Source organism: Oncorhynchus kisutch, linkage group LG15, assembly GCF_002021735.2.
Source record: "Oncorhynchus kisutch isolate 150728-3 linkage group LG15, Okis_V2, whole genome shotgun sequence".
Classification (NCBI taxonomy): Eukaryota; Metazoa; Chordata; class Actinopteri; order Salmoniformes; family Salmonidae; genus Oncorhynchus; species Oncorhynchus kisutch.
The window spans coordinates 46,124,482-46,150,888 of NC_034188.2; the positions used below are offsets into that span (position 1 = coordinate 46,124,482).

Here is a 26,407-nt window from a genome sequence, read left to right on the forward strand (position 1 = left end):
GCTCACTTCGAGGCAAATGGCACTGAAACATGCATGAGAGCACCAACTATTCCAGAAGACTGTATGATCACGCTCTCCGCATCCGATGTGAGTAAGACCTTTAAACAGGTCAACATTCACAAGAACGCAGGGCGTTCTGTGGCACCCCCATAGAGACAGCCAGAGGACCGGACAGCATGCCCTCCGATTTGACACACTGAACTCTGTCTGCAAAGTAGTTGGTGAACCAGGCAAGGCAGTCATCAGAAAAACCGAGGCTACTGAGTCTGCCGATAAGAATATGGTGATTGACAGAGTCGAAAGCCTTGGCAAGGTCGATGAAGACGGCTGCACAGTACTGTCTTTTATCGATGGCGGTTATGATATCGTTTAGTACCTTGTATGGTTTCCATTGTTAATATTTCTCAGGTTTCGAAGGAGTTCGGTGTGACTGTGTCCTACTGTATGTCTCTGTCAGTTTTGTTGTGCGTAATAGGAGCGTGCGTGCCTCAAGTTGCATAGAACTAGGCTACATAGCCTGCGCTCAATGCTTTGGAGCCAGAACGTTGAACAAGATACAATTATTGTTCCATGTATGCATGGTGTTGAAATAATGAATAATCATTCATCTGATTCAGACGAATGTGCGTAGCAATGTAACAGTAGATGTGGAAATGGCCTTTTACACTGTAGAACCAGTTTATTGATTGTAATTGCGAATTGGGTAATTGTATGGTCCTAGGGTTACAAGTGCTTATATTCTGTGGGCCTACCTGTTTGAGCTCCTGTTAGACATGTTCAATTTGATTTCGCAAGGGGAGGCTGTACAGTCTTGCCTTATACCAGTGTCTGTTCTGATAGGACAAGTTAAGCCTGATACAGAGGCTATTTCTTTTGGGCTATTGCCGGTGTATATTTGATAAATCTACTTGTATATTTTGTATGATATGGCTCTTTCACCATTGGATCACCAAGACCTGTCAATAACTCGACACTCTGAGTACATCAAACTGCTTTTCCTTCTGCTGATTTCGTGCCCTTACCACTACTACAAGGTCAATTTTTTACAATTACATAGGTTGATAAAGATACAGTATATCCTACTATTTTTTTATCCATTGTTTTACCAGGTAAGTAGACTGAGAACACGTTCCCATTTGCAGCAACGACCTGGGGAATAGTTACAGGGGAGAGGAGGGGGATGAATGAGCCAATTGTTGGATTATCTGGGGATTGTGATGGTTTGATGGCCAGATTGGGAATTTAGCCAGGACACCGGGCTTAACACCCCTACGATAAGTGCCATGGGATCTTTAATGACCTCAGAGAGTCAGGACACCCATTTAATGTCCCATCCAAAAGACAGCACCCTACACAGGGCAGTGTCCCCAATCACTGCCCTGGGGCATTGGGATATTTTAAGACCAGAGGAAAGAGTGCCTGTGGCATTGGGATATATCTATATTTTTTTTTAGACCAGAGGAAAGAGTGCCCCCTACTGGCCCTCCAACACCACTTCCAGCAGCATCTGGTCTCCCATCCAGGGACTGACCAGGACCAACCCTGCTTAGCTTCAGAAGAAAGCCCAGCAGTGGTATGCAGGGTGGTATGCTGCTGTACTCTAGCATAGCACCATACACTATATACAGATTACTATACACACCAACATACAGTCAGCACAGCTACCGCATGTCATAGGTATGTCAAAGAATTGCATGCATTACACTGTAACCTGTTCCTTTTAGTTACTTCAATGACATTTTTGCAATAACCTTTTTTTAAACAATTTGTATTATGGTTGATGTCGGAAGTAGTTTCATTCAAAAATGTTAGTGCCTTAAAGGTTGTCACGATCGTTATAAGGAGTAGACCAAGATGCAGCGTGGTATGTTTCCAGCCTTTATTTTGGAATGGAAAACTTCAAAAAAACAAAAACTACACAAACAAACACAAACAAACGAAACGTGAAGCTAGAATAATGCTCACAGGCAACTATACATAGACAAGATCCCACAAAGCATGATGGGAAAATCTAAATATGATCCCCAATCAGAGACAACGATAAACAGCTGCCTCTGATTGGGAACCATGTCAGGCCAACATAGATATACAATTCCCATAGATAACCCACCCTAACTCACACCCGACCCAACCAACATAGAGAATAAACAGCTCTCTGTCACGCCCTGACCATAAAGGTTCAATTTGCAATTTTTACATTTGAATTAATGATGTACTGTTTACAGATGTTTTTATCTTAATTTGATCACTCTTTTCCCAGATTCTTTGCCGCAGGAAATGCAAACTTGAAGTGTATTCAAGTTTTAAAAAGGCTTCTAAAGTTTGTAATTTACACTTTAAAATGTCAGACTTGATTTGCCCTAACAAAAAATATATAAATCCCTACAAAAATGTCAATTAACTATAATTTACATAATAATTCACATGTCCTGTTGCTGCAGGATTATTTTCCTGCTGTGAGAAACTGGTCAAATTAAGATAGGACATCTGTACCTTTTTATTCTTGAAGAATATACAGTTCCTTCGGAAACTATTCAGACCCCTTGACTTTTTCCACATTTTGTTACGTTACAGGCGTATTCTAAAATTTACTAAATCGTTTTCCCCCCTCATTAATCTACCCCATAATGACAAAGCAAAAACAGGTTTTTAGGAATTTTTGCTAATTTATAAAAAATAAAAATGAAATATTACGTAAGTATTCGGACACTTTACTCAGTACTTTGTTGAAGCACCTTTGGCAGCGATTGCAGTATTGACTCTTCTTGGGTATGACGCTACAAACTTGGTACACCTGTATTTGGAGAGTTTCTCCCATTCTTCTCTGCAGATCCTCTCAAACTCTGTCAGGTTGGATGGGGAGCATTGCTGCACAGCTATATACAGGTCTCTCCAGAGATGTTCAATCGGGTTCAAGTTCGGGCTCTGACTGGGCCACTCAAGGACATTCAGAGACTTGTCCCGAAGCCACTCCAGCGTTGGCTGTGTGCTTAGGGTCATTGTCCTGTTGGAAGGTGAACCTTTGCCCCAGTCTGAGGACCTGAGCTCTCTGGAGCAGGTTTTAATCAAGGATATCTCTGTATTTTGCTACATTCATCTTTCCCTCAACCCTGACCACTCTACCATAAAGGCCTGATTGGTGGAGTGCTGCAGAGATGGTTGTTCTTCTGGAAGGTTCTCCCATCTCCACAGAGAAACTCTAGAGCTCTGTCAGAGTGACTATCGGGTTCTTAGTCACCTCCCTGAACAAGGCCCTTCTCCCCCAACTGCTCAGTTTGGCCGGGCGACCAGCTCTAGGAAGAGTCTTCTTCCATTTAAGAATGACGAAGGCCACTGTGTTCTTGGGGACCTTCAATAGTGCAGAAATGTTTTGGTAACCTTCCCAGATCTGTGCCTCAACACAATGCTTTCTCTGAGCTCTACATAAAATGTATTTGACCTCATGGCTTGGTTTTTCCTCTGACATGCACTGTCAACTATGGGACCTGATATAGACAGGTGTATGTATTTCCAAATCATGTCCAATCAGTTGAATTTACCTCAGGTGGACTCTAATCAAGTTGTAGAAACATCTTAAGGATGATCAATGGAAACAAGATGTACCTGAGCTCAATTTCAAATCTCATAGCAAAGGGCATGAATACTTATGTAAATAAGTTATAACTGTTTTTTATTTGTAATACATTTGCCCCCAAAAATTGTAAAACTGTTTGCTTTGTCATTATCGGATATTGTGTGTAGATTGATGATTTTCTTTTTATTTAATACATTTTAGAATAAGGATGTAACTTAACAAAATGTGGAAAAAGTCGAGGGGTCTGAATACTTTCCGAATAGACTGTACCTACATACCTCAGGAGCTTTGTACAACTGTTTACCCCATCATAGCACTAAATATTAGGTTCTATTGCTCCATTGTTCTATTGCTCCATTGTTTACTCCATGTTTAGCATATAGTTTCAAAATATGCATGATACTCAATGGCGGACTGGGCGTCGGGAGCACCGGGACATTTCCCGGAGGCCTGAGGGTCGTTTTGGCCTGCGGTGAATAGTCAACTTGACCAGCAATAATATAGCTAGCATGAATGAGTTGAGAAATCCGTCAAATGGTGTGCGCACCAAAAATGACATCTGGTCTCTCCGCAACGCACATAGCAACGGTCTACCTGCTTCTCTACGAATAACATTTTAGACAATTCGCACGGCGAAATGAACAGCCAGAAGAGGAAAGGTGGAGCAGAGAGGGAGAGAATAAAAAAGAGAAAGGCCCTTTGCCACAGATGCAGCTAAATAAGCGACATGTTCACCAGTAAGGGACCAGGTCAGTCAAAAACACTAGCTAAACCACACACACTGACACACACACACGACACCCAGCATGGCTAGCTAAGTAGCCTAGCTAAAAATAGTGGCACAACGGCCGGTAGACTAAACCGTTTGCACGTCTTTGTGGAGGAATTATATCATAGCAATGAGTGCAACATAGCGATCATAATATGACATTGAAGGCAATATGTTTCAACTAGTACAAAATAGTAAACCTAGACTATGGACTTGCCAGTATTCGGTCATGACTCATGCCACATAAGCTAGGGAAGGTGCACATACACTGTACAGCGAAACAGGCTACAGTAAGCTAACCATAATGCATCCATGAACCTAACACAGTAGTAGTCTGTGTGACACAGCACAGGCAATGACAAAGATCATTAGCACCATTAGTACCAGCATTACAAGTTACAATAACATACAGCTCTGGGAAAAATTAAGAGACAACTCCAAATTAAGAGACCACTCTTTTAAAAAATTTCCAGAGCTGTATTCATGTTGCCTACTGATACACTAATGATAGTGAATATGATAATAGAGTATGTTCTTTGCAAAGGTGGAGAAGGAAGCAGCAGCATCACTAGAGCTTCAGGTGCTCCTGCAGAACTGGAGGTGGTGGTCAGTTCAGAGTCAGACTCAGAGCAGGAACCTTCAGCTACAACTTAAGAGCACAAACCTAAACATGGAGGCTATGATTTTAGATTAATATGTGCTTTATTTATGAGATTATCAGTAGGACTGTAATCGGTGGGAATACAATCAATGACTGCACAAGTAATACAAGTTTAAGTTTAGGTTATTTACAATGTTAATCTCATTCTGCAGAGCAACCAGATGTGCAGAGAGAGAGAGGTTCAGAGCCCAATACATTGAAAATAGAAAGGCATAGCGAAAGCACTGAAAATCCATTTGATTATTTTGCCCATCAGTCCAAGGATTTTGACTTATTTTTTCAGTACCACCGAAAACAAACCCCTCAGACTCATTCCCAATATGCTCCACTCCAAAGATGGCACAAACAGAAAATGTCTGACATACAATGAATTAACTCACTCCTTGTTCTGCTCAGTATGTCTTGAATTCGCAAAACCTTCAGCCAGTGATAGTGCATTTATCAAAGGAGGCATGCAGGCCTGGAAACATGCCCATGAGAGGGTACAGGAACATGCGAGAAGCAAGACCCATAGAGAAAGTGCAGAAGCCTTTTTCCTCAGAGCCAGCAAAGCAGACATCTGTTCCCTTCTGAGAGATAAGCAAATGTCAGTTCAACGAGACCAGGTCAGAAAGAGGAGGCAGGACATGGAACGTGTGATTGATGTAGTTAGTTGTTGGTAAATGTGAGCTACAGGACACAGACACAAAGCTGCATATAACTTGGAAAACATGGACGACAATCATGGCAAGTTTTTGAAATTATATTGCTACTAGTGGTAATTACTTCCTGGTTACTCTGAAGTAGCTATGTTATGACTCTTCCTTAACAGGCTGACAAGTGTGAAAGAACATTTGCTGTGAGTTAAAGCTTTTGTACAGAGGCATGTTTTTTGGACTTTCATATTATACTTGCAGTTATGTGGATAACTTTCTTCCCAGATGAACATAGTGGCCAAATGTATAACTAGTTTGGTACCCGTTACATCAACAGATAGGGTTAGCCTACAAAATTAGCGTTCTAGTGGTTTGCGTGAACAGGGTGGCCTGGGATGGAGTCAAATCCCCAGCCTGAATTGTTGGTTCAGTCCGCCCCTGATGATACTATTACGTTGATCTTATGGAATATTAGTCTCTGCATCCACAATTCCAGCAAAGAAGAAGAATACTTATATTTTCCGTTCAGATTACGAAAATGTGTCTTTTGCTTTCAAACCTTGGAGTACTCGGTCAGCCACAGTGCAGCACCCCTGACGCAATTTTTTGTGTTGATTTTGGTGCCTTGCTAAAGGGCACATCTGGCTCGACTTGACTTGCTCTTAAAATAAACGACTTGGACTTGACCCGTTATACTTTGGACTCGACTTGAGACACGAACCTTGTGATTTGAGACTTGCTTGTGACCCTCATTCCTCTATTAATAGTGGCTTGGTCTGTGTCTTCCTCTCTCTCTACCTGCAGACACACTACCATGGTGAACCAATCAAGGTCAGTGTCTACATCAACAACAGCTCCAGCAGATCACTGAAAGACATCACTGTTGCAGGTGAGAATGTTGTTGTTGCTGTTGTTTGGCGGTGTGGTGTTTTGAAGTGACCTACTATATATGTTCATTCTGCCTGCCTCCTTCTACAGTGGAGCAGGTGACCAACGTGGTACTTTATTCCAATGACAAGTATGTCAGGGCAGTTGCCCTAGAAGAGACCTCGTAAGTATCAATCAATCAGTCTCTTGTTCAGACAATTTAATTGGATTTAATAAAATACATTCCCCATTGAATAACTTTCTACCTCTGTGTAGATTTTCTCTTTATGCTACCTTTATTGCTGGTGATTAGTTTTTTGGTCAAATACAGTTGCATCATCAAGCTGGTGGAATCACAAATAAGGCAATGTCTTCCTATGTTTCCCCACAGAGATACAGTGCCCCCTGGAACAACCCTGAAGAACGTGTACACCCTAATTCCTCTATTGGCCGCTAACAAGGAAAGACGAGGCATTGCTCTGGATGGGAAACTGAAGCATGAGGACACCTGTCTGGCTTCCTCGAGCATGTGAGTGAGCATAACTACGCTCTGCTGCTCTGAGATCTCACACTGGTTTACATTTACAAGACTGCAGCAGAAGATCTCTAATATTCTGACCTGCCCCTCCCCCTCTCTCCTGCCTGCAGTGTGAAGGAGGAAGTCCTAAAGGAAGTGCAGGGTATGCTTGTGTCCTACAAAGTGGTGGTTAGGCTCAATGCTTCTGGGTGAGTATGTGAATCTTCTATAGCTAGCTATAGCATATCTACCATAACATAATCTAAGCTCCTGTGTTAAATATTCTAAATAATACCACTTCATTTAATCTTCATTTAATCACCTTCTTTCCTGATCTATTCTCAAAAGGATGGTGGGATCTAGGTATGTCTGATTTCAACTAAATATGATTAAGTAACTGGTTCCACAGGCTTTTTTTTTACTCATCTTTTCGGTGAAAGTATTACGAAGTATTCATTATTTTATTTTTTTACATTGCAGTCACTCAGTCAGTAATAAATAAAAAATAAAGTTTCTGTCATACCTATTCTCATTTTTGTGAATGTATTTTTTGTTCCAGTGAGGTTGCAGTGGAGGTCCCATTCCGACTCATGCATCCTAAACCTGAGCCAGGTTAGTTCAGGGCCTCTTAATCCCCAGCCTCTCTCTTTATGTCCACAATGTCCACTATGTCTTTCACAAAGCTCTCCACCTACACCACCCTTCACTCTCCCTTCATCACCCTCCATGCATTCCCTCTCAGAGCCCTTGATGACTGACTAGGGCTGGGAGTTTTTCCCTGGACAGGTCACATAGTCTGGAAAATCTTCTGGCCTTTTAAATAACTGTCTACTGCACACCTTACAATCACTGTCAAGCTTCTATTAGAACATTTTGCAGTCCGTTTCAAGCAGTGTTCAGAGGCCAATGTATTTAATCAGCTTGTCTTATTGCTGATTCCTCTTATTACTAAATCCACCCCAGTGACCCCACTGCTGTGTAGACAAGCTTACAAGTAGCTTTGTAATGTCCACACATACCTAATACGCCATCCAGATTACATTTAGGCCTATATAGAGAGGAGACAATCTCTTCTGATGACATTCTTTTATGTTATCCTTTTATGATGACCACGTTCTTTCCATTCCTTTTCCATACCTGGATCTGTTTGCATTATACAGCTAAGGAGGGGTAAGCCGCTCCTGTTTTGTTGTGATGTCATTTCATGCCACTCCCTGTTTTGTTGTGTGTGTGATCCATAGAAATAGAAAGACATTAAATGTAATGCTGAGCGTCAAGATTTAACTTCCTGGCATGGGTACACTCAATATTGCCACCAGTCCGCCGATCACGGATTTTTGACTTGACTGTAGATGTCCGTTCTATAGATTATATTTCTGTGGTGTGATTCCTCCTGCTTGCCTGTTGCTCCTATTATTCAGTGTTAGATCCTTTTGTTTGCATTCTATTTTGTGTCACTGTGCGTCCTCCTGTTCCAATAGTCCAATAGGACTTGGCTAAATTGAAATGGTATAGTGACAGACAGTTTTATAACCTCCTTTGTCCCATTTGTAATTTTCCTAAACTGTGTCCTCATCGCTGTTTATGGGCGTGTGTGTGTCAGTAAGAACTGAGGAAGAACTGACTGGTGAGAGACCTGACTGGCTTTCTCTTTGGACTGATACTGATATCTCCTTGTGCCCCTCTTTCTCTCTCTCCTCTCTCTCTCCTTTCTTTCTGCCCATCTCTCTCTCCCCTCTCTCTCTGTGCCTGTCCTTCTCCACCTCTTCAAATTGTTGTTAACTCAACACTATGGCTGTGCTGGCAGTGAGTCTGATGACATGGTGTTTGAGGAGTTCAAGAGGGTCTACCTGAAAGGAGTCATCCCTGACGATGATGAGTCACCCACCGAGGCATGAGCGGGCTGTCCAAGGAAGCAGAGCTCTTGCATGGGTCAGCCACACTGTCGAGCCATGGCCAAAGGCCTAATGTACAACATCAGCTGGACATCACAGCTTGAAATGCTGAGGGTCATGAAGAACCGAAAGACGAGATGATGTAGAGAGCTTTTAAGAATTGGCTGCTTATGTAATGTTGTCACTTGTCTGCTTTGCTGCATGACTCATTGCTCCATATTGGTCAGGTCGTTATTGTTAAAGAGATGTGTTCTACATGACTTACCTGGTAAAATAAAGGAAAATCAATAGATAAAATAAGATTACTGTAGATGCCATGGTATTGCCATTCAGTATACCTGTAGACAAATCCAGACCCAAGGCCTATGCTTTATAGTAATGTTCACTGTTGTATTGATTTACTGTACGTTATACAGAATGCATCTGTACTGAATCACTATGGACTTGAATTTTTCTTTAACATTTTATTTGTGATTTTCTTAGAGAACAAATCAAATCAAATGTATTTATATAGCCCTTCGTACATCAGCTGATATCTCAAAGTGCTGTACAGAAACCCAGCCTAAAACCCCAAACAGCAAGCAATGCAGGTGTAGAAGCACGGTGGCTAGGAAAAACTCCCTAGAAAGGCCAAAACCTAGGAAGAAACCTAGAGAGGAACCAGGCTATGTGGGGTGGCCAGTCCTCTTCTGGCTGTGCCGGGTGGAGATTATAACAGAACATGGCCAAGATGTTCAAATGTTCATAAATGATCAGCATGTTCGAATAATAAGAAGGCAGAACAGTTGAAACTGGAGCAGCAGCACGGCCAGGTGGACTGGGGACAGCAAGGAGTCATCATGTCAGGTAATCCTGGGGCATGGTCCTAGGGCTCAGGTCCTCCGAGAGAGAGAAGGAGAGAATTAGAGAACGCACACTTAGATTCACACAGGACACCGAATAGGACAGGAGAAGTACTCCAGATATAACAAACTGACCCTAGCCCCCCGACACATAAACTACTGCAGCATAAATACTGGAGGCTGAGACAGGAGGGGTCAGGAGACACTGTGTCCCCATCCGAGGACACCCCCGGACAGGGCCAAACAGGAAGGATATAACCCCACCCACTTTGCCAAAGCACAGCCCCCACACCACTAGAGGGATATCTTCAACCACCAACTTACCATCCTGAGACAGGGCCGAGTATAGCCCTGAAAGATCTCCGCCATGGCACAACCCAAGGGGGGGGCGCCAACCCAGACAGGATGACCACATCAGTCAACAAGCATATACAGACATCCAAAAACATTTAAATATATGTGATGGAAACCCAGTGGGTGCCTGTGATATGGGAGAAAAGGTTGCCTTCTGATACTTAAAGAAAGTGACCCTACATTAAGCACCCTGGCTCCTACAGAACACACACTCTTCCCCTCCTCTTTTCTTATTTTATCAGTCTTTTTCTCTCCTTTACCTTTCATACAGAAGCTGTTCTGTTCCTGTCCGTCGACAGAACAGCACATCCACTTAGTTACTATTTAGGCTGAGCACACCGTCCTCTTCCTTTCTGTCTAACATTACCGTAGCTACACGGCTGCGCCTTCTCACGTATCCTTCCACCGCACTGAACACAGACACACCTATGCTTCTTTCTATAACTACATCAGTGGTTCTTCAGCAGATCTCTGACACAAAGGAAAATAATAATTGTAAGAAGAATACAAATCCACTCACATACATACCCACACGCAAACTGATGTAATATTTAATGATGTTCGCTTAAAACAACCATGTACACAAACATATCCCAGGCAGATTGAGGCCTCTTTTCATGTGGGTTTCTAGCAATGTTTCAATTGCACATGTTGATAAAAACAAAAACACTTTCCAGAATAGCTGATTCTGCCGACACACAGAACAAAAACACAGCAACAAACAAGCACAGAACTAAAATACTGAGGGAGGGCAGAGAGCTTAGTTGAAATACAGTTCCAACATTAACTGTTTGTGTTATTCTGGAGAGGCCAAAGTAATATAAGGTTAGACAAATCTGTAGATCGAGTATCTAGGTGCTTTTTCAGATGGCTATTGGCACTTTTTCATAAATCAAATCAAATTATTTGTCACATACACATGGTTAGCAGCCAATAGAAGTTTGTTCTATTCACTGCTTTAGCACACTCTGCCAACCCGGATGTTCTAGCTGTGTCTGAATCCTGGCTTAGGAAGACCACCAAAAATTCAGACATTTTAATTCCAAACTACAACATTTTCAGACAAGATAGAACTGCCAAAGGGGGCGGTGTTGCAATCTACTGCAAAGATAGCCTGCAGAGTTTTGTCCTACTATCCTACTGTCCTACTATCCAGGTCTGTACCTAAACAATTGGAACTTTTAAAAATCCACCTCTCTAAAAACAAGTCTCTCACCATTGCCGCCTGCTATAGACCTCCCTCTGCCCCCAGCTGTGCTCTGGACACCATATGTGAACTGATTGACCCCATCTATCTTCAGAGCTCGTGCTGCTAGGCGACCTAAACTGGAACATGCTTAACACCCCAGCCATCCTACAATCTAAACTTGATGCCCTCAATCTCACACAAATTATCAATGAACCTACCAGGTACCTCCCCAAAGCCTTAAACACGGGCACCCTCATAGATATCATCCTAACCAACTTCCCCTCTAAATACACCTCTGCTGTCTTCAACCAAGATCTCAGCGATCACTGCCTCATTGCCTGCATCCGTTATGGGTCAGCGGTCAAACGACCTCCACTCATCACTGTAAAACGCTCCCTGAAACACTTCAGCGAGCAGGCCTTTCTAATCGACCTGGCCGGGGTATCCTGGAAGGATATTGATCTCATCCCGTCAGTAGAGGATGCCTGGATATTGTTTTTAAATGCCTTCCTAACCATCTTAAATAAACATGCCCCATTCAAGAAATTTAGAACCAGGAACAGATATAGCCCTTGGTTCTCCCCAGACCTGACTAACCAACACAAAAACATCCTATGGCGTTCTGCATTAGCATCGAACAGCCCCCGTGATATGCAGCTGTTCAGGGAAGGTAGAAACCATTATACACAGGCAGTTAGAAAAGCCAAGGCTAGCTTTTTCAAGCAGAAATTTGCTTCCTGCAACACTAACTCAAAAAAGTTCTGGGACACTGTAAAGTCCATGGAGAATAAGAACACCTCCTCCCACTAAACTTGCCATGCTTTCCACCTGGCTACTCCTACCCCGGTCAACAGCACTGCACCCCCAACAGCAACTCGCCCAAGCCTTCCCCATTTCTCCTTCTCCCAAATCCATTCAGCTGATGTTCTGAAAGAGCTGCAAAATCTGGACCCCTACAAATCAGCCGGGCTAGACAATCTGGACCCTTTCTTTCTAAAATTATCTGCCGAAATTGTTGCCACCCCTATTACTAGCCTGTTCAACCTCTCTTTCGTGTCGTCTGAGATTCCCAAAGATTGGAAAGCAGCTGCGGTCATCCCCCTCTTCAAAGGCGGGGACACTCTTGACCCAAACTGCTACAGACCTATATCTATCCTACCGTGCCTTTCTAAGGTCTTAGAAAGCCAAGTCAACAAACAGATTACCGACCATTTCGAATCTCACCATACCTTCTCTGCTATGCAATCTGGTTTCAGAGCTGGTCATGGGTGCACCTCAGCCACGCTCAAGGTCCTAAACGATATCTTAACCGCCATCGATAAGAAACATTACTGTGCAGCCGTATTCATTGATCTGGCCAAGGCTTTCGACTCTGTCAATCACCACATCCTCATCGGCAGACTCGACAGCCTTGGTTTCTCAAATGATTGCCTCGCCTGGTTCACCAACTACTTCTCTGATAGAGTTCAGTGTGTCAAATCGGAGGGTCTGCTGTCCGGACCTCTGGCAGTCTCTATGGGGGTGCCACAGGGTTCAATTCTTGGACCGACTCTCTTCTCTGTATACATCAATGAGGTTGATCTTGCTGCTGGTGAGTCTCTGATCCACCTCTACGCAGACGACACCATTCTGTATACTTCCGGCCCTTCTTTGGACACTGTGTTAACAACCCTCCAGGCAAGCTTCAATGCCATACAACTCTCCTTCCATGGCCTCCAATTGCTCTTAAATACAAGTAAAACTAAATGCATGCTCTTCAACCGATCGCTACCTGCACCTACCCGCCTGTCCAACATCACTACTCTGGACGGCTCTGACTTAGAATACGTGGACAACTACAAATACCTAGGTGTCTGGTTAGACTGTAAACTCTCCTTCCAGACCCATATCAAACATCTCCAATCCAAAGTTAAATCTAGAATTGGCTTCCTATTTCGCAACAAAGCATCCTTCACTCATGCTGCCAAACATACCTTTGTAAAACTGACCATCCTACCAATCCTTGACTTCGGCGATGTCATTTACAAAATAGCCTTCAATACCCTACTCAACAATTGAATGCAGTCTATCACAGTGCAATCCGTTTTGTCACCAAAGCCCCATATACTACCCACCATTGCGACCTGTACGCTCTCGTTGGCTGGCCCTCGCTTCATACTCGTCGCCAAACCCACTGGCTCCATGTCATCTACAAGACCCTGCTAGGTATAGTCCCCCCTTATCTCAGCTCTCTGGTCACCATAGCATCACCCACCTGCAGCACACGCTCCAGCAGGTATATCTCTCTAGTCACCCCCAAAACCAATTCTTTCTTTGGCCGCCTCTCCTTCCAGTTCTCTGTTGCCAATGACTGGAACGAACTACAAAAATCTCTGAAACTGGAAACACTTATCTCCCTCACTAGCTTTAAACACCAACTGTCAGAGCAGCTCACAGATTACTGCACCTGTACATAGCCCACCTATAATTTAGCCCAAACAACTACCTCTTTCCCAACTGTATTTAATTTATTTATTTATTTTGCTCCCTTTGCACCCCATTATTTTTATTTCTACTTTGAACATTCTTCCATTGCAAAACTACCATTCCAGTGTTTTACTTGCTAAATTGTATTTACTTTGCCACCATGGCCTTTTTTGCCTTTACCTCCCTTCTCACCTCATTTGCTCACATTGTATATAGACTTGTTTATACTGTATTATTGACTGTATGTTGTTTTACTCCATGTGTAACTCTGTGTCGTTGTATCTGTCGAACTGCTTTGCTTTATCTTGGCCAGGTCGCAATTGTAAATGAGAACTTGTTCTCAACTTTCCTACCTGGTTAAATAAAGGTCAAATAAAAAATAAATAAAAAATTATAAGGTCAGCCAACCAGAGCGGAGAAAACACCTCCAGCTTTACCATTTGAACCTTCTAAAGAGATGGCAAGCACGAGAGGCGCTGTGTGCAACGTGGTCCCGGGAACAGCAGAACCCGTCCTCCATCGAAGTTTCCATGGGGGAAGACCTCAGCATGATCCAACGACAAGCACTCCAAAGAGTTGGTCCAGCAGAAAACTTCATTTAATTTTTATTTAACCAGGAAGGGCTCATTGAGATTTGAAAGCTCTTTTTCAAGAGCGTCCTGGCCAAGATAGGCAGCACCAAGTCATTACACAATTACAGACAGACATGAAAAACTACAAGTAATCTAGTAAAAACCATAGAATTCACAAGAGTATTACAAAATCATCAAACGGCTAATTAAAAATATTGACAGGTCAGGGAATCAGCTTCAAAATCCTTCATCAGTGATTTAGAAATACCAATCGGGACAAGTTATTCCAGTTTAAAGCCCTTTTACCAAATTCAGTTCTGACATTTGGAACAGTTAGTTGGCCCTGTGAACAAAGAGAGTACCCACCACACCAGAACAATAAACATGCCCATATAAAATGTTAGTAAACCCAAAATGGCTTTGTAAATAAAACTATACCAGTGACAGCCTACGAGTGACTAGAGAAGGCCAGCCAATCCTGGTATATACAAAGGGCTGTGGTGCGTAAGGGTTTTGCAATTTAAAATAAATCTCAATGCGTCATGGTAAAGGGTGTCAATTGATCTCAAACACTGAGCTGAAGCATTCATATATAAATATCCCCATAGTCTAGTAAAGGCATAAATGTAGCTGATACTAGCCTCCTTTTGGCTTCAAAAGAAAAACAGGCCTTATTCCTCAAATAAAATCCCAACTTCAGCTTAATTCTTTTGTAAGTTGTTGAATATGCAATTTAAAACAGAGGCAGTCATCAATTAAAATTCCAAGAGACTTTCAATGAGGTTACAGTCTCAATCTCATTACCCTGACAGGTAGTAATAGGTGAAAGGTTCAGAGATCTATGTCTTGCTTTAGAAAACACTATTAGTTTAGTTGTCAGTAATTGAGGATAGGCTTCAAATGACACAACAGTATAAAAAGCAGTTTGCGAGTTCTGTAAAGCTTTTGTGAGAGACGAGGCACCACAATAAATAACAGTATAATCAGCATAAAAGTGAAGTTGCTCATTTTGCACATTTTTGTCAAAATTATGTATATAAATAGTGAATAAGAAGGGACCAAGTACAGAGCCCTGGGGCACACCATTACAGATGGACAATTTAACAGATATAAGCCCATCAAATTGAGTGCACTGAGTTCTATCAGACAGATAGTTAGCAAACCATGCAACTGCATGCTCTGAAAGACCTACACTCAACAATCTCTGCCTCAGTATAGCATGATCAACTGTATCAAAAGCCATAGAGAGATCAATAAAAAGTGAGACACAGTGCTGTTTTTGTCAAGGGCTTCAGTAATATAATTTAAAACCTTCATGGCTGCTGTAATTCTGCTATGCTTCTTCCTGAAGCCAGATTGGTACATTGATAAAATAGTGTTAGCATATAAAAACTCTTAAGGGTTTCAAGTATTTTCACCAGGGTGACAGCTTTGAGATTGGCCTATAATTATTTATTTATTTATTATTATTTATCTCTCCCTTTTAAAAGTGGTAGGACAAATGCTCATTCCAACCTCCAGCGACGAGTAATCCCGTATCCGGGAGCGTAAACATAGCCTCAAGCGCATTACCATAATGCAACGTTTCCTATTCATGAAAATCACAAATGAAATTAAATAAATATATTCAAACACAAGCTTAGCCTTTTGTTAACAACACTGTCATCTCAGATTTTCTAAATATGCGTTACAGCCAACGCTAGACAAGCATTTGGGTAAGTTTAGCATGGCATAATGCTATGCTAGGCTGTGCTGGCAGCAGGCAACATTTTCACAAAAATAAGAAAAGCAACCAAATTAAATCATTTACCTTTGACGAACTTCAGATGCTTTCACTCAGGAGACTCCCAGTTAGATAGCAAATGTTCCTTTTTTCCCAAAAATAATATTTTTGTAGGCGAAAAACGTCACGTTTGTTCATCCTGCTTGGCTGAGAAATCGACCGAAAATACTTAAACTATAACGCCAAACATTTTCAATATTTGCTCCATAATATCGACAGAAACACGGCAAACGTTGTTTAGGATCCATCCTCAAGGTGTTTTTAACATATGTATTCGATAATATATCCGTGGAGGCAGTTGGTTTCTCATAAGAAACGATTGGAAAAATGGCTACCTCAGTATTTTACGCAAGGTTTTCTCCGGGAGACACCATGCGTCCACTCGCCCTATATGGTCTCTTACAGCCATTCTCCAATGGAAATGCCTAAAAAGACGTCACAATGCTGCAGACACCTTGGGGAAAAACGTGGAAAACGTAAGCTGACTCCTAGCTCCTTCACAGCCATATAAGGAGTCATATTGGATTTTTATCTGCGGCACAGACAATATCTTTGCAGTTTTGGAAACGTCAGGGTGTTTTCTTTCCAAAGCTGTCAATTATATGCATAGTCGAGCATCTTTTCGTGACAAAATATCTTGTTTAAAACGGGAATGTTTTTCATTCAAAAATTTAAATAGCACCGCCTATATCCAAGAAGTTAATGTCAGATTTCAAAAAAGCTTTACGGAAAAAACAAATCATGCAATAATCTGAGAATGGCGCTCAGAAAACAAAGATATCCGCCATATTGGAGTCAACAGAAATCAGAAATAACATTATAAATATTCACTTACCTTTGATGATCTTCATCAGAATGCACTCCCAGGAATCCCAGTTCCACAATAAATGTTTGATTTGTTCGATAAAGTCCATCATTTATGTCCAACTACCTCCATTTTGTTCACGCGTTTAGTACACAATCCAAACTCACGACGCGCGGGCAAGTCCAGGTGAAAGTTCAGACGAAAAAAAATATTACATTTCGTAGAAACCATGTCAAACGAAGTATAGAATCAATCTTTAGGATGTTTTTAACATAAATCTTCAATAATGTTTCAACCGGAGAATTCCTTTTGTAGAGGATGTCCCTTGGGGGTATCCGTACCTATGTAGGACATGCGAGGGTTAGGTTAATAAACAGGCTGGAGCTAGAACCTCATTGTCACCTGTCCTTATTTTAGATCATACTACATGGTGTCAGAAGTGGTTTTAAAATTCATATAAACGTGAAGGATGTACCAAGTAAATCATACATTCAGGCTGTTTCAAAGCAGAGAGGGCACAGTGTTGGAGATAAAACAGCGCATATCATTATTGTGCTAGCTAACGAGCAAGGACTAAGTTACTGCTAAGCAACATGTTGCAAGAGGAAGAAGCTGGCGCGATTTCAGAGTTTGCGACTCCATGTTCAATGGGCTCTGGCGCAAACACGGACAGGCAAGTGGCTAGTGCTGACGGATTTCGCATTAGTCCCCCGGAGAATTTTGTTTGTATGGACATTCAAAACTGGCCGAAATGGATCAGCCGCTTTGAAAGGTACAGGGTAGCATCAGGCTTAAACGTGAAAAATTTGGCATTTCAAGTTAATACACTGATCTACTATATGGGTGATGAGGTCCTGGTTACAGATAACGCTCCCCAGTTCTCTGCGAGCTCCTTTTCTGCTTTTGCTGCAGAATATGACTTCATACATGTTACCAGTAGCCCCTACCATGCCCAGAGTAATGGTGAGGCAGAGAGAGCTGTGAAAACAGTCAAGGGACTGCTGAAAAAGAACAAGGATCCATACAGTGCTCTGTTAGCTTACAGAGTTACACCACTGCATCATGGGCCGTCGCCTGCCGAGCTCCGGATGGGCAGGAGGCTGTGTTCCCCATTGCCTGTCTCGCTGGCTCAGCTTAAACCCCGATGGCCTAACAGGAAGGCCTTCACTGAGAGGGACAAACGTCTGAAACAAATGCAAACTGGAGACTTTAATCGGAGACACCGCGCTAAGGAGAGGCCAGAGCTGACCGAAGGTCAACGTGTGTGGAAACTACAAACTCAAAGACACCAGCAATAGTGCTGAGGAAATCGGATGCCCATGCTCTTATGTGGTGGACACAGGCTCAGAAGAGGTACGAAGGAACAAAACACACCTCAGAGCTCTTCCAGATCTACCAGCCACACAGACTGAGGCCACAGAAAATGCACAAAAGGAGGGTGAAGGAGAGAGAATGCTCACAGCCACAAGCATGCCCAAAAAGGCATGTGAAGCCACCAGAGTGGCTGAAAGACTATGTTACGTGAAGAGAAAACATACTGTTGGGGACCATACCCAGCAAAAAGAGAAGTTAAGTTAATGTTCATACTGTGTTATTTAATACTTTCATACTGTTTCAGGATGGGAAGTAGCATGTTAGAGAATAACACTCGTTTCCAAATTGCATTTCAGTTATGCTTCAGTGATTATGCATGTTGAGTTCTTGTTCATGGGAGAGGGGAAGATGTAGTAGGATGTCCCTTGGGGGTATCCGTACCTATGTAGGACATGCGAGGGTTAGGTTAATAAACAGGCTGGAGCTAGAACCTCATTGTCGTTTTTCCTTATTTTAGATCATACTACACCTTTGTCTGTAGAAATGCGATGGAATGCAACTAACTCTCACGTGAGCGTGGGTGACCAGCTCATGCCACTCTGGCAGACCTCTGACTCATTCAGCTCCCATTCCCCCCTCCTTCACAGTAGAAGCATCAAACAAGGTTCTAAAGTCTGTTGGCATCTTGTGGAAGCCTTAGGAAGTGCAATATGACCCCATTTCCACTGTATCTTGGATAGGCAAAGAGTTGAAAAAATACAAACCTCAGATTTCCCACTTTCTGGTTGGATTTTTCCTCAGGTTTTTGCCTGCCATATGAGTTCTGTTATACTCACAGACATCATTCAAACAGTTTTAGAAATGTCTTAGTGTTTTCTATCCAAATCTATTAATTATATGCATATTCTAGCTTTTAGGACTGAGCAGGCAGTTTACTCTGGGCACCTTTTTATCCAAGCTAATACTAGTCCCAAAGAAGTTAATCACTCTATTTTTTTAAAAGTTGAAGAATTTCCCCCCAATTGGTAGTAGTTAGTCTTGTCTCATCGCTGTAACTCCCGTACTGACTCGGGAGAGGCGAAGGTCAAGAGCACTGCTTCTTGACACAATGCACATCCAACCCGGAAGCCAGCTGCACCAATGTCTCGGAGGAAACACCGTACACCTGGCGACCTGGTCAGTTTACACTGCGCCCGGCCCACCACAGGAGTCGCTAGTGCGCGATGAGACAAGGATATCCCTGCCGGCCAGGGATGCGTCGCCCCATGCGCGGCCGGCTGCGACAGAGCCTGGGCTCGAACCCAGAATCTCTGGTGTCACTGCGATGCAGTGCCTTAGACCACTGTGCCACCCAGGAGATGAATCACTCTATTAATCACTCACCATAATAACTCCCAAACACACCTGGCTAACTTGATGGGTCATGTAATCATTTGGTGAGTCTTTTGTACTCTTGGGGAGAGTGAGTGAAATTGAGGCCATAAACTACCACATTGGAGGGGGCCTGGAAGTTTTTTGTTTTAGTGTAAGGGTATTAAAGGTATTTTCAAGGGGCACTCACCACATGGGATTTTAATGAGTTTTTATTTTCTGAGTTTATTACACACGCAAATTCTTTTGATAAAGGAATTGTCACGATCGTCCTCCTCTTCATCTGAAGAGGAGAGGCGAGAAGGATCGGACCAAAATGCGGCATCGTAAGTGTCCATGGTAAATCTTTAATAAAGCAAGTACTGACACTGCATACAAAACAATAAACAAATGACGACCGTGAAGCTACAACATAGACAATCACCCACAAACAAACAGTGCAACCCAGGCTACCTAAGTATGATTCTCAATCAGAGACAACTAATGACACCTGCCTCTGATTGAGAACCATACTAGGCCGAAACATAGAAATACCCAAATCATAGAAAAACAAACATAGACTGCCCACCCAACTCACGCCCTGACCATACTAAATAAATACAAAACAAAGGAAATAAAGGTCAGAACGTGACAGGAATGTTCTGGGAACATGGAAATACAAAAATGTTTGGAACTAGTTGATTATTGTTTGCAATTTGTTTCATATAGTGAAAAACACTGATTTTAAGGGTTTTGTATGACCTATGACCTTCTGATGACTTTCCGTTGTGGCTTGAACACCCGCATTGGAAAGCCATTTGGATAATGAAATTATGGTCATTTGTAATACTGCTTTCAAAATAATTTGTGTAATTGGTAAATATGTTTCTTAGCCATATTTGTAATTTGGACCACTGTGAATGGCATTGCTTTTAACTAAGGACATGCTGCTTTAAGTCTATTTTCCTATGACCATGGGGGTTAAATCATTTTTCTTTATGGATTTTTTTTCAGTTTAGTGATTTTAATTTGATTAGGTTAGTTGAAATTTTGTTTTATATATATATATATTTTTTTAGTTTTGTTTTACATTACTCTCATACGGAGAGATGTGTGTAAAACATGGGGGAGGATTCAGTTTTTTGAGGGTTTTAATTGAAGTTATACAACTTAAGTGATATGTGAATGAGTGTATTGTATTGTTGAGTGTATTGTATTTGTTGTGTTTGTTTTGTTCTATTCCCGAGGGGTATAGGTCTAACTTCTTGATCCTTGGCTCTACGATGGAGTTGACAGTGAGATGGGGAGTATAAACCAATTTGAAAGAATAGTTTCAATAGAATGTTTTGATATTCTCTGTGAAATATGTTTAGATATGTGTGTTAAGAATAATTGGTAAAAGTAATAATTTATCATGTAGTTAATGAACTGAACTGAACTAAACTGTTGTTCTGATTTGTTCTTTCGAGGTTATCATGAAAAGTGACATCAGACGGTATCTCAATGCATGGAAGAGATAATTGGACCGAATGGTGTGTGTACCTCAAAACCCCCTCTAACTGGCTGAAGAAGAGTGACAAAGGCGTTGAAGGAGGCTTTCCAAACCACTTCTACCGAGAGAAAAGAACCAAGCCAGAAATTGGTGTACAGTATCAGATCTAAGCTATCAACTGCTTTTCTTTCAGGTTTCTCTCATACTGTGATGAGTCCACTTGGAGTGAACATGGAGAAAGATCTGTTCTAACATTTTCTTATGATGCTGGTATATTGGTTGAAAAATGGACAAGACATGAGTGGTAAAGATGAGACATTGAAATTGGGACATTATCATGGGCTGTCCACTTTGAACTGTAAAGCTATCTGAAGAAGAACGAAAGAGACGCCAGAAGATCGCAGTGCCTGAGAGGGGGGGGTTGGTCAATTGTGCCATTAAAATTGTTTATACTTTTGTGGTATCAGGTTGATTGAAGAGGTCTACACCATGTAAATTGTAGTCATTTAGATTAAGAATGCATTGAGATACTGATCTGTATTATAATCATGATTTAAAAAGTTAATAGTAGAATTATGGGATAATTATACTGTATGTAAATCTGCTAATATTGATGTGCGTTAAATTGAGGTTTTTACTTTGAGTGATAAGACAAATTTGAATCACTGAGGAATGCTATTCTAAATATTGGTTTGATAAATAGTTGGGTTGTTACTTGTGATTTGGAATATGAATGATTTCAATGACCTATTCCCTATTCCTGACTATATCTCTGATAGTGGGGAACCCAATTCTAAGCATGAGGATTTAGAGGGATGACTGTCCTATAGGTTGTAATGATGCCTGTGTTTAGACACAGGTTCTCTTGTAATTTTGGGAGCATTTATATGTTTTGTTATTTTCATTTTTACTCAACAAATGTATTATTCTATATGTTTAAACAGGTGCAAGTCTGTATTATGGTATAAACATTGTAAACTCAGTTTCTGAAGGGTGAATAATTACATGGAAGGGATTTGATTCTTTATTATCTTTACATTTTGATTATGGATTTTTTAATTGTATTATATACTCTGCAACTACTGTTAGTAAGGTGCCATGTTACTATTCTGATTCTTCAGAGTCCCTTGAGAGGGGAATGTTGGGGAATAATCAGAATTAGGTGGTAACATAGGTAAGATGTTTTATATTCATCATATGTTTGTAAGTTACTTCTCATCAGAATGTTATTTTTGTATAATACTGTGGCGGGGTTGCAGTATCTGTTCTATGTCAGGACTAAGTTGCTTGGGCCACAGAGAGGGGAGAGGTCAAGGTGTCATCATGTGTAAACATATCTTTTGCTCCACTGTGTCTGTGTGCCAGTCACTCCCTACTTTTCCCAATGGGAGAGGAGGATGGCAGTGTCTGGAATCATTCTATGCTCCCTCTTTTGTTGCCCCTATCTTAACCTATAGCCTCACTCTCCTCTCCGTGAGCTTGTCCAGGATTGGTTGTATTTAGAATTGGTTGTATCTAAATGACAATTTGATATATATCATAGGGTGGGGGTAATGTCTTGGTACCATTTTGTACCAAGGACGAAATAAGAGCTTTGTTTAGGAGACCAAACTGAACGATAATTTATTACCAACTCTGTCTGGCTAGGGGATACTCCTCTCTGAAGTAAAGTATTTTCTTTGTGTAAGTTCCTAAGACCTGTGGTTTGTCATGTCGTCTAGGGGGGGTGGATCTTTGCTATAAAGGATCCCATTTGCCATTATGTTGGGACTCTCAACTTTTCATTAGAGATACTGAACTGTTGAAAGTCAAAATGCTATTGCAAAAGCTTAATTATTATTAAAGGTGAAGATTAAGCATAACTGTGACTGGTGTGTGGTTTGCTCTCATGATTTGGTAAATAGAGGAAATTTCCACGACAGTAGATCATCACTCCGTGTCGTCGGCTGATTCTGTGTGCGGACAACAGGAAAGAGATGGAGGACTGGATGTCAGCCCAGAAGAGTGTTCAGAACAGAGAACACTTTGAGGTGAGGGCAAGGTCAGAGGTCAGGGGTCACTCTTCTCTCCCTCGCATCCAATCCCAGGGTGCATCCCAATAATCTCTCCTTCCTCCTGAAGTGTGCACTTGTTCACTACTCGCCACAAATTTAAACGGTGTAGCCATGGGCTAGAGGGAGTTTCCATATACCAGTAATTTCCTTTTAAATCTCTGAAGGTACGTTAACAAGACCCACACTTTGGGAAAGCAGAGATACCTGGGACACACCCCAAAATGGACCCCTGGAGCCTACCCTCATAGCCTAAACACTTGTATGGAAGAGAAAGGATACGTTCAACAGGTAGAAGTAATATGGTAATAGCTCCGATTTGACCTTTGGTAGGTTAGTTGGAAGTTTCGCTGTATCGTTATTGCCTTTCTAATAAATGTATATCTATGCTAATGTCTGCGCTGGGTTTCTTAAAGGGGAATGGAAACACTAGGATTTAGAACGCCAGCTAACTAACTGTAAATCACCATATTGGCATTGTTGTGTCACTGGCAGGAGAGAACATTTTGATAAAAAATGGCTGAATTTACAGAGTAACTCCGAATCTGAGAATGAGTTTATTACAGAGAACTAAATAATTGTAGTTTGGGAGCCAATAAACCTACTGAAGCCGTTCATGTTTGAACCGATCTTTGCCCAAGATCAGAGTTCGTTCTCGTAGCAGTAACAACACCAACATGCCGCCTGAAACATCTCAGCTAGAGGTGTGAGTGCAGATTCTGCCAGATAATGGCTAGAGGGTATGAGTGTGTGTTGTAGAGAGACGGTGTCGATACAGCACAAAATCCCAGCAGATGGTGGCTGTATTGCAACCAGTCAGACGTTCCTGTCAGTCTGTCTGGATGGCAATGTATTTATTGGGCATGTCACCAATCCTTATGAAGGACTTCCTGGTAGAAGAGGTTACTCCACCAGTCTGCAGCCGATATGCCAGTTAAATAATTGCTTAAACAATTTATAATCAAGCAAAATGTAAGGTTAGTATCAGCAGTAGTTAGGTGCTCATATATATATATATATATATATATATATCCTATAATGATGTTTATCATCAGCGCTGTTTGGCGCGATGGTAACATGTTTACTTTTTCGAACTGAGTTCGAACCGCAGACAGCATCATGATTCATGAAATCTCATTCTAACTACTACTGGGGCATGCTCATTATAAAAACATTGTGTTTTAGTTTTGGTATCAGACTAACTTTTAAGATTTTTTGCAGAGCGTACAGGCTGGAAGTTCATCGCCAGTTCACCCTATGGGCACAAGTGAGAATTAGAATTGGACGAGGTGTACGGTGTCTCATCCCTGCCTGTGTCTTTTCTTCCATAAGGCAACATACCCAGAAGCAAAGGCATTTACATATGGTTTGAGTTTGAATAAAACCAGTTAATTTAGTAAATCTAGCCTGCTGTCATTTTTTATTCAAGATATAGGCCTAATGCCTGCGCCTTATGTAAAAATAGTATTAGTTAGCTTGTCCACTATAACAACAGGTTCAAGCGTAACCAGATAAACTTCATTTGAAGATAAAACTACTTTCATTGCGCACTAGTCCCATGTACCTGGAGTAGTGACACATCAACTGGCTTTGGCTGCCATCTATTGGAAAGGAATGGTAACTAGACTGGGCAGCTAGTTTTGCAGAGTCAAAGTAGACTTTAATAATATATATATTTTATTCTATTTAACTAAGCAAGTCAGTTAAGAACAAATTCTTATTTACAATGATGGCCTACCGGGGAACAGTCGGTTATATGCCATTTAGCAGACGCCTTTATCCAAAGCGAACTGGGTACATGGTAGTGGAAACGGATCATAGAAACAGGATTACAATTTTGATATAATGGATGGTCAGTCCTTACCTCTATAGCTCTGTCTATACATTTGAGAGTGGTTACATTTCTTCAGCCCCATCCCTCATTTTTTTACCCAAAGAGGAGCAGGGAGAAACTATTGTTTCTACTGCTGATTGCCACATTAAGAAGTTAAGATGAAGATTAAATACACACCAAAATATGTTACAGATACTATATACATATCCCATCACTCAGACAGTTGGTGAATACAGAGCATCCAGCACAGCAAACAATCAAATGTATTTTACAAAAGCCATTTTTACATCAAAATAATAACCACAATCGTTATAGAGTGTGCAACAGTTCAACACCTCAGGAGCAAATGTCTGTTGGCTTTTCATAGCTGAACATTCATAGGTTGAGAGAGATAGTCAAAACAGCAGGACCGGAACAAGGTAGCATATCCATTGAATGGGTAAAAAAAAAATCTGTGAAAAATAATTCCACTCCGATGGATGGATCTTTGAATTCGCTGTTGAATGGCCTGCTCCATTTTCAGGATCACCAGCCCACTCCCCCAAAGTGATCGATAGTATATCTTGACTTGCACTGTGATGATTGTGATTCTGAGCTCTCAGGTTCATACAGCGAGTTATGGTCTTCACTGATCTCACTCTCATCTGTGGCGTATAGGGGCAGGACTGGGTTGTATAATGATGGTCGTTAAGCTCAATCTAGCTGGGCCCCGAGCTCTTTAGTGATGGTCCCGGTGGACCTCTTCTCCACCGCAGCACAGGAACAGTCTGGCACCCAGGGGTCAGTTTGGCATGCTGTATTAACCGTTTTTTCCTGTCGGTAGAAAACAATTAAGGCATCTATTAAGCTATAGTTATATTCAAGAATTACTGCATATACAGGTGATAAATAATGTATTTGTTTAAAGTAATGACTAAAGTATTCCACCCTGAAAGTGTAGAACTGTATGATGTGTTAAGATCATAAGATGTCTGATGTGTGTGTTGGAGAAGACTTGTAAATAGTATTAATTTATTGAGTTAATGTTGAATAATAGAAGGGAACATTCAACATTTGTAAGTGTGTTTCAAAGTAGATTAGGGAAATATTGACGGTTAGAATGGAACATGGCGATCTATTTCTCTGAAGAATAGGCGAGACTGAGCTCCGAGGAGAGAAGTAAGCCAGGTGCTGCAAAACCACACAGGTTTCCTGTTTTGAGCTAGAATTGTCAGCTGCAGACATGAAAATAGAGGTATGGTTAGACAGAAGGAGCTATCAAAGGAGAACATTGTGACAGAGTTAGAGAAGAGGGGCATTTATAAAGTGTATGGTATGACCAAATGTGAGGTATAAAAGGCAATGTGCATTGTATGATTTTCAGAGCTCTCTGAATAAAGAACTAACCTATTGCAGAATCTGGGACTTTGTCCAATTCTTTATTAACCAGCCTTACAA

At 41.5% G+C, this 26,407-nt stretch overlaps 1 protein-coding gene and 1 pseudogene across 2 annotated transcripts in view; both read left to right on the top strand.

The window, feature by feature from the left end:
• LOC109906294 (S-arrestin-like) overlaps positions 1–9,355 on the top strand; it is an 80,001-nt gene extending 70,646 nt beyond the window's left edge. For both annotated transcript variants that reach the window (XM_031790349.1, XM_031790348.1), the window contains exons 9-16: positions 6,444–6,528; positions 6,618–6,690; positions 6,898–7,035; positions 7,155–7,232; positions 7,372–7,386; positions 7,583–7,635; positions 8,184–8,193; positions 8,831–9,355. In XM_031790349.1, coding sequence (XP_031646209.1) covers positions 6,444–6,528; positions 6,618–6,690; positions 6,898–7,035; positions 7,155–7,232; positions 7,372–7,386; positions 7,583–7,635; positions 8,184–8,193; positions 8,831–8,921 — 543 coding nt within the window. In that variant the 3' untranslated portion in view covers positions 8,922–9,355. The remainder of the gene's footprint in view (positions 1–6,443; positions 6,529–6,617; positions 6,691–6,897; positions 7,036–7,154; positions 7,233–7,371; positions 7,387–7,582; positions 7,636–8,183; positions 8,194–8,830) is intronic.
• Positions 9,356–17,768: 8,413 nt separating this feature from the next.
• The window catches only part of LOC109906174 (diacylglycerol kinase delta-like), a 59,891-nt pseudogene continuing 51,252 nt past the window's right edge, over positions 17,769–26,407 (top strand).